This window comes from Molothrus aeneus, chromosome 18, assembly GCF_037042795.1.
Source record: "Molothrus aeneus isolate 106 chromosome 18, BPBGC_Maene_1.0, whole genome shotgun sequence".
Taxonomy (NCBI): Eukaryota; Metazoa; Chordata; class Aves; order Passeriformes; family Icteridae; genus Molothrus; species Molothrus aeneus.
In genome coordinates, this window is record NC_089663.1 from 3,684,079 (window position 1) to 3,698,773 (window position 14,695).

Consider the following 14,695-nt stretch of genomic DNA (forward strand, 5'->3'; position numbering starts at 1 on the left):
TGGAAATATCAGTAAGGGCTCCTTCCATCCACCTGGCCCTGAGGTGGGGCTGAGTGTCCTGGGGGCCTGAGAGTAGGAGCCTCTCCCTTCCTGACTGGGGCTGTGGGGTCTCCATGGGCAAAGCCCGTGGCTGCCTTTGCCAGGGCTCTGCCCTGTCCAGTGACTGTTCAGGAGGAGGCAGCAGTGCAGATTCTTCCTGGGGCAAGGCAAGGGAGTAATCCTGTAGAGTTGGGGGGCGTGCAGGGCTTGCTGCTCAGGGAGGGGCTGTTTCACATGGAGAAGGAGGAGGGCCAGGGCAGCTGCTGGCCAGAGACTGCTGCCACCTCCCCTGAGCACTTGCACGTCCAGTTTCATAATCGGATTAAGGCAGTGGTATTAGAGGAGGGATGGGTCAGTGGGACAGGTTTACACTGGGGCTTACACGGAGGGGATTGAAGTGTATTTTTTAACCCTGCTCGAGCTGACCTGCGGAGTGGATGCGGCTCCACAAGGCAACACTCGCGGGAAGATGGGGGGAAAAGTGGCACCAGGCGGTGATGTGCCGGGGAGGAGAGCAGCCCCAGGCCGGCTGGGGGATGGGATCTGGCCGCCCCTCCCCCCGGGAAGGCAGCCCTGCTCAGGCCTTGCAGTAAATTTGCTCTAATTACAGCCTCCAGCAGTGGGAAACCTCACTTAGAGGAAAGGCTCCTCATGGGGTGGGGGTGGGGGCGCTTCCCAGCTTTCCCAGGCAGGCTCTGTTGTCTGAGGCCTCCGCTTCCCCCACCGCTGGGAGGCCCCTTATTCCTCTCCCCTCTCTCCAGCTTTGCTTCTCTGCCCCCCTTTGATTCTCCTCTCCTTTGAGGCTGGGATTTGGGAACAATGCCCTCCCTGCTCCTTGGCCCCCGGCTGGAGCTGCAGGCAAACAATTGGGGTCGCTTGCTGCCAGGGGCTGGGCCAAAAGGGCTCAGCCCAGCAGCACCTGCCCCGGGCTGGTGGGGGGGACCAGGGCCATGCTGGTTGTGGCTTGAGGAAGTGCCTGGTGTGATAGCTTATGTGTACTGCATATGTGTGCACACCCTGTTTCCTTCTTGGGGACAGGATGTCTCATCTTGATCCCCTCAGGTTTGGGAAAGCCAGGGAAGCTCTGAACAATTGAGTTGGAGGATGCTTGTTGCAGCAGTAATAATCTGACTGCAGCCATTCTCTTTGCAGGTGGATGATGCGATGCTGATGTTTGACAAGACAACCAACCGACACCGAGGTGAGAGCTGTCTTCTGGTCCTAGGAGAGGTTATTGCAGAGGATTTGCCTCCTGCCTTGCCTAGGGAGGGGTCCAAGCAGCAGGGGATGCAGGTCGCAGCTGCTCTCTATCTTGCCTCCAGTCACCCCATTCTTTTGCATCTGCATCTTTTACCAGTGGCCCTTGCAGCACAGAGAGCTTTTGTCCAGTGCATTTCCTGTGCTGTAAACTCGTCGAGTTGCAGATATGTGAGAGGAGACGGCCCCCTCCTCTGCATGCTCACCTCTGTGGCTCCAGCCTGCAGTGTGTGTCTTACCTTGTCCCGAGTAATCTGAGCTCTGGGAAAGCTGACACGAGAGCCTGAAGAGTGCCTGCTTCTCGCCCCTTCCTCGGCCTGGAGCCCACTTGTGCTCCCAGGTCACCTTTTCTTACCCGAGTCCTGCTGGTGGAGTCTGGTTACAGGATGGGAGCAAGGCTGTACTATTTGTGCTATACAGACCCAGCCCATCCATGGGTGTCTCTGCCTTCCTGGTCAGTCCTCAGACCAACTACCTGGTGGTGTGGCAGGGCTTGACACTTGCATCCAACTTGGAGATTTAATGGCAACAGCTTAACCTGCAAACTTAGCTTCAGCCTCTTCCCAGTCAGGGTCAGTAACAGCCCTATGCTGGCTGCTTTCCTGTGTGTTGTTTGAAGCACTTCCAAGCACTCCTGCCCCCAGAGCAGCGAGGGAACTCTCCCTTCTGCTCTTGCTACTCTCTGTGCCCTTCAGATTTTTACTTTTTTCTAAAGCCATTAAATCTACTCTGACTGCCAGGCCTCGGCAGTCCTAGGATGTTGTTCCAGCTTCATCTTGAAAGGGAAGAAGCATTAACCCCTGTTCCTCCATGGGTGCCTGTCAGTCACTGGTCCAATTAGAGCTGCTGGGCATTTTGGGAGGCAGCAGGGAGAGCTGCTAGCCACTGTGTCAGCAGAGAGGGGCTCAGTCCAGGGCATAGCAGGCCTGGTGGGAGTCTGATGGGGCTCAGGACTGCTTTTGGCATTTTTCTGCTGAATTCCTGAGCTCCTCTGCTTATGGGTGTTGAGATGAGTGGTGTGAATCTACCTGGGCACAGACAGATGGGGGAGTTTATAGCGAGGTGTTTCTGGCAGTGTGGAGAAAAGGTGAGGTATGGGCAGTGGGTTCCCGTCTGCTTTTGAATGTTATTTACAGCGCCAGCTCTGGAATTGGCCAGCTCTGGAAAGCAGAAAGTTCTGCTTAATCCCAGCTTGCTTGCACAGCAAGCTCTAAGACATCCTCCCACCTGCCTCAGTTCTCCGGAAATGGTTGCAGTCAGCTTAGAGGAGTTCAGTCTGCCCACCCGAGCTGGGCTTTGCCAGAACTGTCAGCAAAGGGCTTGGTGAGAGAAAGGAGGTGCGAGCGTGGGCCAGGGGCCAGGAACACGCTGTCCTGTCTTACCCCAGATACAAACCTTACTTTGGTGAAACTTTGCAAATCATTGTGCCTGTATCTGCCTTGCTGTGTGCAGCTGCACTGCTGATCTGTGCCTGCTCACACGAGGCTTTATGGCCAGTGCCTGTGAGGGAGCTGCAGGGTGTTCCTGCTGGTGGGGGTGCGTTTAGTGTGGGTGGTGATGTCCTGGCAAGCAGCTGTTGGTTTCCCCACCGATTCTTTGTGTGAGCATCTGCCCAGATCCTCCCCAGTGTTACCAGCCATGTGGTTTGCCTTGCAAATAGCAAAGTTTAAAAAAAAACAAAGAACAACAAACCTGGATTTGAGACCAATTGGGTCCAGAGTGGGTGAGAAATACAGGATGAGTAGGAGAGGAGAATCTGTAAGAGGACAGTCCTGTTCTTGTGCATAAAAGTAGAATTTGCTGGAGAGGGAAGATGAGTGACAGCTGTGTTCGAAAGGGCTGATTGTACTCTCCTTTTCTCCTGCCAATAAAAGGCTGTGAGTAGAGAGTTCAAACTGTGAAGGGTCTGACCTGATCAGGGAGTTTTGCTTTTTCTTCAGGATTTGGGTTTGTCACATTTGAAAGTGAAGACATTGTGGAAAAAGTATGTGAAATCCACTTCCATGAGATCAACAACAAAATGGTGAGTGTCTGGGGCAGAACCTGGGGGAGCAGGGACAGCGGTGTGGATGTGGGAGAGGCAGGGTGCGAGGCACTTGGGTCCTGATGCATCTTCTCTGCAGTGGGGAATCAGATTGAGTCTTTTCCCAAAAATCACAGCAGTCAGTCTGGGGAAGAACCTCACCTTATGGGGGTGAACAAGCATAATACTGAGTTCTCAAGGAGGAGAGCTAACTAAACAAGGAATGGTACTGTTCTTGGAGTTTTTGAAGTTACACAAAATCTTGTAGTGGCCTGGGAGGGGGCAGGTTTTATCTTTATTCAGAAATGAGGAAAATCAGGCTTTGAGGCTCTGGTGGAGGGTCAAGTAGAACATCAAGGGCAACACCACTAGGAGAAAAGCAGTGTTGGAGCTCCCCACTGCCTGTGGTGGCTGCAGAGCAAGAGGGAAGGCTGGCACCATGTGGGCTGGGGACAGCGATGCCAGAGAAGGGCAGCAGGGCAGGCTGACAGCGGTGGCTGGGGCTGGGACGTGCTGTCACGCAGGCAGCCCTGCCTGACCTGCCTGTGCTCCGTGGCCGTGTCCTGTGACAGTCTGTGATCCAGCCTGTGACAGGCGAGCCTGATCCTTACTTTCCTGTGGCAGGTGGAGTGTAAAAAAGCTCAGCCGAAGGAGGTGATGTCCCCAACGGGCTCTGCACGAGGGCGGTCCCGAGTCATGCCTTACGGGATGGATGCCTTCATGCTGGGGATCGGCATGCTGGGTAAGCCCCGGTCAGCTCTGCCGCGCTCCCCCCGCTCCCGGCCGTGCCAGGCAGCAGCTTAGAGGTTTATTCCGGGAGCGCCGGGGCGGCCAAGGGCAGCGCTCCCCGTGCGGGGCCGCCGGGACCTGTTCGCGATCGCAACTTGCCCTCTGGTGGCACCGGGAAAAACTGCAGGCGTGCCACCGCCGCCCTGCGACACCCGGGCCGGGCCGGTCCTGCGACACCCGGGCCCGCTCTGCCCATCGGCAGCTCCTCCACGGTCCCGCAGTGCACGGGGACAGCAATTCCTTCATGTGGAATAGGATGTAACTGCAGAGCTGAGTGTGGAGTAATCTGTACCCAGGCCTCTTTATCCCATACTTGTATAGGCTTTCTGATGAATTTGTTGATTAGAGTTGCTAAGCTTCCACTTGAAGCAGTGGTCTGTGTAAATGTCCCCACTGCCATTTAAAGACTGTTAAAATGCCCTTAAAGTTCTAGTTGAGTGTTGTCTCACTCTGTTCTGTTCCTTTCAGGTACAGTAAATACCTGGTATTGCAGGGAAAGTTATAGATTTATCATAGGACTGTCTTGTAAGGAGAAGTTGGCGACAAGCAGGCTGGGTTTCATGTCTACCAATGCTCCCAAGACAAAAGCATTCAGATAAAAATTTAAAAATTAAAAACAAAAATAATTTGTAGCCCTATCTTTTGTAGGAGTACTAAACCTAATGCCTAATGCCTGAATCTGAGAGTCAGCATGATCCTACCAGTGTGGGTGCTGGTCCTGGCTTCTCTCTCTTCTCACTTTCATTGGAGCCAGGACTGAGCTGACCCAAGAGCACTGTTTGCTCAGGATCATTGCTGGGGTTGCTGGGCAGGATGTACTACTCAACCTGGCTCTCAGTGCTAAGCCTGCTGAGTAGCAGTTAGTCACTGAACAAAATCCCCAAAAGGGCATTTTTCCACCAATGTTTTCACTTGACTTACTGAAGGAAAATAAATCTCCAGCCTGTAGTTTTGGGTTTTGCCTTTTCTAAGCCATCTGAATTTTAAAGCAGCAAGACTCCAACTGAGTCACTGGGAAATCCACGGACTCTTGTCTTGGGAGATCTCAAATACTCATCTGTGAGTCAATGCCCTGCATTCTCACAGGCTTGTTCCTATAGGTGGTCAGCTTCCTGGGGAAGAGCAGGACTTGTGCTCCTGCCTGCACCATGAAGAAATGTTCTTTGTACCTGCATTCACCAGCACTTCTAGTGCAAAGTGACTCAGCCATTCAAATGCCCCCTCCTCCCTGATCTCCTGTTTGTAAATCCAGCTGATGCATCAGAAAGCCTTAGTCTGCAGAGCTGTGAGTCTGAGAAGGAAATCTCCATGTCCTTACATGTTTGGAGCAAGGAAAAATTAAACGGGCCTGCTAAAACTCCTCTGCAGGCTCACACGTGTTATGCGCTCTGCCCAGTGCTCTCCTGGGGCTTCTGCTGTTGCCCTTCTCTGCTGTCAGATGCCAAAGGATGCTCCTGCTGCTGGTGAGCAGCCAGACCTTGCCAGCTTGCAGTAACAGAGTCCTGTTCTCTTCCCCAGGTTATCCAGGCTTCCAAGCTGCCACCTACGCGAGTCGAAGTTACACTGGCATTGCACCTGGTTACACTTACCAGTTCCCTGGTGAGTGGAGCTCCCTGCTCTGTTCTTTGCTCTGCCTTCAGGTGATGGGAGCCCCTGGCATGATCTATAACCCAGGCTCTGCCCCTTTCACTCTTTTCCCTGTTTGGTCTTTCTTTAAATTGGAGATGGATGTGGAAGGGGGATTGGAGAAGCCCTGGAATAGGTGGGAACAGCTTGTCCTTCATTAGGATTATCCTCACGCTGCAGAGGCAGGAAAAGCCCAAGGCTGCTCCGATGTCCTCTCTGCTGGCCTCCTCTGCAGTGCTGCTGCTGTGACACAGAAGGGCCCTGCAGCTCTGCCTGTCTCACTGCCTTTGTGTGTGTCTGTCTCTCTTTACCAGAGTTGCCACCACTCTGAAAGTAGCACAGAATGCTAAACCCCATGTGCCAGTGATCTCCTGGGCACGCAAAAGGCAGGTGCCTGCAGCATTGCAGTTGTGATCTGAACAGTGCCTGGACAACTCACAGCCTTCACAAAGCATCTGCTGGGCCAGGGGGCTGCAGATCCCCTGCAAACTGGGTGGTTTCTAACACTGCCATGTGCTGAGAACATGGATTCAGCGATCAATGGCTGGAACCTGCTGTGCTGCAGCTGCTCAGAGCTGCGGGGCCCCCCCTCCTACTCTCTGCCAGGCCAGGGAATGAGGCAGAGCACACTTAAGGGACACACTGTGCTATTGCTATTTTCTAGAGTTGTGGCAACTCTGAGCATCCCTTCCTCACTCCATCCCTCAGTGTGATGGTTGATATATGAAGTTTTGATATTAAGGGCTGGGAATGGGAAGTTTCCTCTTTGTCTGAGGTGAGCCCAGGCTAACTGGCTGAAAGTTGCTGTTGCCTCCTGGCTGTCTGGAAGCTCTCCGTGAATCTAGCTGTAGTGGCTTCAAGTCCCTCATTGTAAACCTGTGCCAGGCTGAGTGTGGCACATACTGAGCACCCACTGGCCTTGCTGCTGAGAGATCAGATTGGCTGAGAGGTCAGATTGGCTGGGTCACAGAGTGGTGCTCCAGGGCAGACCTGAGGCTACACAGTGAGGCTTGAACTCGCCCTGCCCTGGCCACATTTATTCCAAGGATAAATGGATCCTTTCAGCCTTCAGGGCAGGAGTCCAGCACCTTTCAGCACCAGTTATAAATCAGTTTAAAGAAGACACTGGCCTGGTTGCAGTCTGGTTGCAGACTGCTCCCCCAGCAGACCCCGGCTGCTGTGTCTCTGGGGGTCTCCCTCGGGGCGTTTGATAAGTTCCTAAGCTGTCTTGCATTTCATTTTTAGAGTTCCGTGTAGAGCGGACCCCTCTCCCGAGTGCCCCCGTCCTCCCTGAGCTCACAGGTCAGTCCCACTCATTTCCTAAACTCACAAGCTGCAAGGGGAGAAGGGGGCTTTGTGCTGTTTCAGTGGTGTTGCTGCTCCACAGCCTGGCGCAGTTAGACTGGAAATGTGCCTTATTTCCTCTTTCATCCGGATAAGCTCCATTCAAAGCTGGGGATGGAAAGATGGAGAGGCAATCAGAGCCATGTGTATTGCCTCTGAAGAGGCCCATGCAGGTCCTTTCCTGCTGCTTGCCTCATTTTTAGCTCCTTGCCCCAGGCTGTATGTAAACCAGATATGGAGGCTGCAGAGAGCAGGGTGACTTCAACAGGTCTATAAATGGCGTTAACCTGAGCTGTTGCAAGGATGAAATTTGGAGTGCTGGGAGGAGGGAGAGGATGTGGATGCCCTCCTGGTTACTCTAATCCCATTTCCCTGGGAAGGAGGGGCTGCAGGGAATGATTTCCCTTCTCTGAGTGGTACAGTTCCCCAGCTACTCCCACACAGGCTTCCCAGGTAGGAGTGAGTGTGCTGGGACCTTGCAAAGTCCTGCAGTGCTTGTAGGGAGCTGTGGAACAAAATGGGAGCAGAGGATTGTTTTCCGTGTCCTTCCTCAAAGTGCAAATGCCCTCTGGATCTTCAGGCCCTGGGGTGTGTGCAGTGTGTTCTCCCTACGTGATGTTCCTTCTGTCTACTCTCCCTTCCATGGCCATATTTTCCCAGCTCTGTCCTGTCCATGGTTTCTGTCATAGAAAAGCAGCTTTGTGTAGCACCCTGCTCCCAATGTGCCATTTCATTTCCATAGTGTTCCTCCTTCCCAGTGCTTCCTTGCCCCCACCTGTTTCAGGGTTTGAATCTCTCTGCAAAGGGGTATGGAACCTTCCTAGGAAGCTCTTCTGGAATTAGCAGTACAAACAGGCTTGAAAGGGAGTTTCTGTGGCACAAAACTATGTTAATCCTCAGGGACTCTCTGTTCATGAGGATGCTGAGGTTGGCAGTCACCAATGAACAAATTTCCCTGAGGGAGGTAGGGGAAAACTAAATCCCATTTCCCTCATAACAAAACCCTTCCCTGACACCATGTATGCAGCTGCATAAGCACCTTTGAGCCTTCTGCTTGGCAAGCAAAGCACATGTGTGTCCAGTTCTTTATTTACATGTGTGTTTTTCTGCAAAACCCATCACATTTGTAGAGGAACATTGGTGACTTGGTAGAATAGTTTCTCCCTTCATGTCCACCCCCAGCTGTCCTGTGCCTTTTCCTAGCAGAGGTGACTCACCCAGGGCCTGGCTGTCACTGGTGCTCGGGGTGCACCAGAGCTCTGCACAACAAGAAGTTATTAATGCTGCTGTCCTGGCTGGGTGCCACATTAGCTTACAGTCCTGAGTGTCTCGCTGAAGTACCAGCTGGGGATCGTGGCATCCTTCCCTCCCCGAGACGCTTCCCTCCTGTTAAGCAGGCGCTGCACAGCCCTGGCTGGGCTGTGGTTCCTGTGCAGAGGCTGCAGTTGGCCCTGGGGAGGGCAGAGCCGTGCGCTCGAGGGCCCTCGTGCCTTGAGTGGCTGCAGCACACACGGGCTGCGCTTCACAGCTCTGGGAGGGGAGCCAAAGGGAGGGGATGGCACAGGCAGGGATGCACACACAGGTGCTTTGTCACCCAGCACAAACCTGGTGTCTCAGCAGATAACACTGCAAAGGCAAGAAGGATTTTTCTTGGAAAAAGAGCTGGAGCTTTTGAGATGACCTTGCCTCGTTTCTCAGTAAAACCACATTCACTCATGTGTTAGGGACTTGCAGGAGGGTGGCTGCCAGCAGCCTTTCTTTCCCAGAACAGCATCTTTGGGGGTGATGTGAAGCAGCAACATGCCTGCATTGGCCCAGGGCCTGTAATGAGCGGCTAACCCAGATAGAAGCCTCCTATGACGTTTGCTTGAAACAGGCTGGTGCCTGCTACTAAATATTCCCTCCTAAGCTAGTCTGGGTTTCAGCCTTTACGCGATTGATTTGTTCTGACCTCTTTTTATGGTGCTCTAAACAGAATCACAGTGAATTTCACATTCAAGCATGAAATGCTGACCCAGTCATTTTAAGGGCAAAGAGAAACATACTGGCTAGATGCCTCCTGCCCCGAGGGCTGAATGCCTGTGGCAGTAGAGTTGGGAATTAGAACTGTTACATATAAATTAAGACTTACTGTTTTAATTAAGCCATTTCTAGTTCCTGCTCCCTAGGTATACGTTTCCTGCTTTTCTACAATGAACAATGAGGTTTTGAGCAATCAGGAGCAAAACTCAGTGTGGGTAGAATGGTATGTCTTGAGCAAAGAAATAGGGAGAAAGAGGCTACTAAACTGTTATTCAAGAATATTAACAAGAGACAGAGGAGGGGCTGAGCCTCAGGATGTTAAGCCTCAGCTGCTGTCCCTGAGCTGTTGCCATTCTCCACATTTACTGCCAAAATCTGGATCTGTAGCTTCAGATTAACTGCATCTTGCAAGCTTGGTAGTGACAGGATACATCTGAAATTGCCCACTTCTCATTCAGCTCTTCCACACCGTGCCTTTGGCTGCTCTGGGATGTGGGCTTGACAGAGCATGGCTTGTGCAATCCCCTGGACACTGGCTATGCAAAAGAGCACTGATAAATTCAGGGCTACGCACTTCCCCGTTGTCATCCTTTAATGTGTGGTGCACTAAGCCAATACATATGTGTGAGCCCAGTATTTTGCAGTAGGAAATGCAGGCTCCCTTTGAGGAGTTTCCCATGTAGCCACAGTGCTCCTGAGATGCCTGCTCCTTCTTTTGCAGCAATCCCCCTCACTGCGTATGGACCGATGGCAGCAGCAGCAGCTGCGGCGGCTGTGGTGCGAGGGACAGGTAACTCCACTTTCCTCCCCAGCATGGGTCCTGCAGGAGGTTTGCCAAGGGGTTGGGGAGGGGGGTGGGACGGGCTTGCATTTTTGGGATCTTCACTCCGTAGTTCTGCTGCCTGCTGTAGGTTCCACCCCCAGTCGCACCGGAGGCTTTCTGGGCACCACCAGTCCCGGGCCGATGGCAGAGCTTTACGGAGCCGCCAACCAGGACTCAGGGGTCAGCAGTTACATCAGCGCTGCCAGCCCAGCCCCAAGCACCGGCTTTGGACACAGCCTAGGGGTGAGTGCTCCCTCTGGGCCCTCTCTGGAGGGAGGGACATGGGGAGTGGGCTGTGTCTCCACGTGGTGAGGGAGGTGAGCAGCAGCGGGCAGCCCCCTCAGCCCACAGTCTGTTTTCTGGTTATGAAATACCACCCACTGCAGCATTGGCTGTGCCACTGCTGAGCCCCAGACCAAGATGGACAGTGCAGAGCCCACATGCTTGGTTTCTGTTGGCTCTCTCTGATCACCACTCAAGGTCCTGATCTCCAGTCCTTTCCCTGATCTAGCCCAGGCTTTCCAAGAGCCCATCTTGGCCCTGACACAGCATTCTGCAGGGCAATGTGATCTTTAGACCTGGCACCTCCAAATGAAAACATTTACTCTGTCATCTGGGCCATGACTGAATTTGTTGTGTTAGCAATTCTTCTTCACTGTTCTTTTGTTTAAGAGTGGGGTTTTAACTCTTTCTTCACAGGGTCCCTTGATTGCAACAGCTTTTACCAATGGGTATCACTGAAGCTGGGGACCAAGGAGGCAGGAGGTAAGACAGCTTTGAACAGGAGCAGGTAATGAGAGAGAGGAGTGAGGTTCTGAGCTGGTCCCTGTGCTTGGGCTCTCAGCTGAAGCTGTGGATGTTGCTGTGAAGCTCCATGGCCTGGCCCAGCCTGTGGGAGGAGTCCTGTGGCCTGCCTGGGCTCCCTCCTGAACCAGAAGGCTTGGCAGGTTGGGTTCCTACTGAACACTCCCCAGGCTGGGAGTGGAGAGTGTCTTAGTGTCTGGCACAAAGAGGAAGAAAATGAAGTACTGACAAAAAAAGAAAACATCTACAGGGTTGGCCAGAGTCACAACCCAGTGGTGATCTGAGAGACAAGCTTGGCTCTTCTGTGGGGCTGGGGAAGCCTCCACCATGCAGCTGGTTGTTCTCACTGCTGCTGAGACCAGTCTCTGGGAAGTGAAGTTTTCATCTCCTGCCTGGGAGAACGGCAGAAGGACAATCTGATCACTTCTGGTGTTGGTCCTTGGATGGGCTGAGAGGGAACTGGTGAATAGTTTTTGTTTGCTTTGCAAATATGACTGAAGTTAGCTGGCTTAAAATTTAAAATTAAAAAAAGTGAACAACCAGCTTTTCAAAAAGGAGGGCAAAAACTGGAGGGAGCAGTGTCCACAGACAGGAGCCCATGGCAGCCTGGCAGGGCTGGACTGAGTGCTGGGGAAATGGTTGGACTCTGCTATGTCCCAGCCCTCACAGGGACCAGGCCATGTGGGGTGTGGGACCTCGTTCCCTAGGCCTGCACATTGCCATTGAAGACAGAAACATCTCTGCTGTGCCTGCCATGTGCAGAGCAAGACTGTGTCGGGGCAAAGTTTGGGTATTGAGTGTTTCTGTCAGAACACACCAGAAAAAAACCCCAGGAGGAAAGCTGTGGCTGTTCTAGACCCTGTCCCTTCCCTCCCCTGATGTTTCCCGCAGATTCCCCAGTGACCTGACCGAGGACAGCGCGTGGCTGGAGGATCTGGTGAGCCTCGGGGGATGAGCCAAGGTTTCCTTTCTCGTGAATCAAACTGCACACTGCCGGCTGGCTGCCAGGCTCCTGCCGCCCTGCCCGATCTCTCCCTTTGACCAGACCACACTGGACTGAACCCGAGGAGATCATCTCGCTTTCCTACTAACCACCGACGGTTTACGCTTCCCCCTCCCTGCCCCCAGCCCACTGATTCTTCTTTTATTTATTTTATTAGCTGTTAGTTTTATTTTTTTATTTTATTTTTTTATCTTTTTTGGGGGCTGCCCCTTCTTTTTGTTGTTTGCTCTTTCCCGAGCTAGTAGACATATTTTATGAATTGGCTTTGTGATTGTGTTAGGTAGTTTTCATTGAGGAGTATTTTTATTTGGCTTTGAAACTGTTTTGAATATTTTCAACTCTGTTGTTGTTGTCGTCAGTGTTTTTAAAGCACGGTATGTAACAAGAATGCAGTTCTGAAGGGAAGAAAGAGACAGAGAGAGAGAGAGCAAAGGCTGAGAGGAACTGCTGTATTTCTATTTTTTTTAAAGAAACTGTTTTTAATTGTTTCTGTTTTGTAAATGTGAGGCTTTGAAAAGTGTGAAACTCCAAGGATCCGAAAACGTTGGACATTGCTATGGAACAAAACAAATGTATATTTTGCTAAGTGAAAAACACTATCCTTACAGCTGAAAGATTTTTTTTTCCTAGGTTTAGTTTTACGTGGGGTTTTCTTTTTCCTCCTGTATAATATGTAAATATCGTGAGCTGAACCTGGCTGCTGCCTGCAGCCTGGCTCCAAGGAGCAGCTCCAGGTCCTGGACTTGGTGCCGCAGCGTGAGCAATACTCTCCAGCAGAATCCTGACAGGACTTTGTTCTTTTTTTGTACACCTTTTACTGTAAGATTTTAAGACCTCTGATGAGATGAGATGAAAGGGGGGCGGGGGGGCGGGCGGGGTGAAACGTACCAGCCATCGGCTGTTTTGCTGAGCGGGTTAAAGCTGCTTCCAATTGCTTGATGTACAGACTCCATCCCTGGGCTCCATAGCACCGGCTCTGGGCTGGCTTAGGGAAAGGCTTTGCCGCCGTTGCTTGTCTTGGTTACTTTGAAAGGAATTCACTCTCCAAACTTTATCGCTTGCGTCAAGATTTCCTGGGAAAGGGGATCCTCCTCTGGAGGCGAGGGTATCAGAAGGGGTGTCGGCCAGGGGGAGATTTGGGTAGTCGTTCTCTGAAGGGCAGGGCTCTGGGATGGGGATTCATTAACAGGGGAGAAAAGCATTAGGGTGGTGATTTGGGGGCGGGTTAAGGGCTTCTCAGGGATTATATGAATTATAGAATTGCAGCTTCCCGTTTGCTTTACTCTGTGTTCTGAAGACTGTGGGAATTTGTCTGTTGTCCTGTGCGGGGCGATCTGGTCCCTTCTCCAGAACCTGCTGGGGCTTCTCCTGGTATGGTCCAGGCCTCTGCCAACCAGCACTCTGCCAGGGGAGACCTCCAGCAGGAATACATGGGGCAGGTTTGGGTCTGGATTTCAGTGAACCAAAGACCTTGTTAAGGGGGGTGATTAAGCCTTTTATTAAGATGCAGCCAAACTCTTTTCCCAGGGAAATAAAAGCTTCATCTTAAGTTTTAAAAATCATTCCCTCTCTTCCCCCAAACTGAGCCCCTGTAAAGGAGATGGGCATTTAGAAAAGGACTGGGAGGGCCACAGTGCCCACAGGGCCCTTTTTCTCTTCTATCTCTCCCCCGTCTGCTGGAACTTGTCCTGACCTGGGCGATGCGTTTGGAGAGTTCTGTTTAGGTAAGAAGGTACTTAACAGATCAGTACTGAAAACACAAAGCAATAATTTTTGTTACTGAGACAAGAGTCTGTATGTCTGTTTTTTTAAATATTTCCTAATTAAAGAAGAGCTGCATTTTATTGGGTTTATTTTTATTCTATATACTTCAAATTTGGGTCTGCGGACAGCGCTTTCCTCCCTCTTGGTGTATGCGCTGAGCTGCTTCCGTGCCCCCTCCAGACATCCCGGGCCAGCTGTGCTGCTGCTGGGCTGTGAGTCACTCTCTGGCCACTGCCTGGAGGCTGGGGCTCTGGTTTCAGGGTGGGCATTTTTTTTAAAAGAAATAAAGCTGTGTTTTTAAGCCAGTAAGTTATTACACTCCAGTGTTTGTTCTCTCCACACCTGTAACCCTTTTTCCAGATTTCAGTTTTAAATTCCTAATAAATTATTTGAAAACTGTCCTTCTCTGTCATTATTTGGGGGTGCAAGGTTTTCCAGTGGGGGAGATTTCAGGACCTGGCAGGAGTTGCATCCTGCCTTGAGGATAGAAGCCCCAGGCAGGTCTCTGACTTGCTGTTCTGCTCCCACACTTTGGCAGTGGCCAGTTTATAATGTGAGGCAGATCTGGTTTTAGTGGAGATTGTGTCTCTTTACATTACAGAGGTTTGTGTAAGTATTTGTAGGTTCAGAAAATGAGATAATGTGGTGCTTACAGGGTTAGCACATACCCTGGATTCAATTGACTGTGGTGGACCAAGGAAGCTAGATGCAAGGAAGTAAAATGTGGAGATGGGAAGTAAAGTCCTTAACAAAACAAAAGAGAGAAGGGCTTACAAAAAAAAGTCTTAAAAATAATTTAAGGCTTAAGCCTGTAAATTTGAACCAGTTATAGGTTGAAATGTGCTCACAAGTGTACCAAGGGACCAGTGGCTTTGTATACAGCACAGGTTGGGGGAAACCAAAAATAGCATTGGTGGAAAAATCTTTACCCTGCTGGGATTTTTCTCATGAGGCTCTTGTAATACTCACGTGCTTGCTTTCCCACACTTGGTGATCCTTTTGTTGAACTAAAAATGTAGGAAATTGTTGACTTATGATTTTAAAAAGGCCGGTTGACTGGAAATTTTCTAGGAAACATCAATAATACATCATATACAGAGAACAGAGAAAAAGGAACCGGACTCCTAAGTTTCATAGGTAAGAAAACAATTTTTTTTTTTAATTTTAAAAGCAGAGAAGACAGAGATCTCTTAAGTGGATA

General features: G+C 51.2%; 1 protein-coding gene across 1 annotated transcript in view; it reads left to right on the plus strand.

Annotated features, from left to right (window-relative positions):
- The window catches only part of MSI1 (musashi RNA binding protein 1), a 30,199-nt gene extending 16,304 nt beyond the window's left edge, over positions 1-13,895 (plus strand). Inside the window, exons 7-15 of the mRNA XM_066562205.1 lie at positions 1,192-1,240; positions 3,237-3,319; positions 3,944-4,061; positions 5,627-5,707; positions 6,980-7,036; positions 9,822-9,890; positions 10,012-10,166; positions 10,623-10,688; positions 11,619-13,895. Of these exons, the coding sequence (XP_066418302.1) occupies positions 1,192-1,240; positions 3,237-3,319; positions 3,944-4,061; positions 5,627-5,707; positions 6,980-7,036; positions 9,822-9,890; positions 10,012-10,166; positions 10,623-10,664 (654 nt within the window). The 3' untranslated portion in view covers positions 10,665-10,688; positions 11,619-13,895. The remainder of the gene's footprint in view (positions 1-1,191; positions 1,241-3,236; positions 3,320-3,943; positions 4,062-5,626; positions 5,708-6,979; positions 7,037-9,821; positions 9,891-10,011; positions 10,167-10,622; positions 10,689-11,618) is intronic.
- The last annotated feature ends 800 nt before the right edge of the window (positions 13,896-14,695 follow it).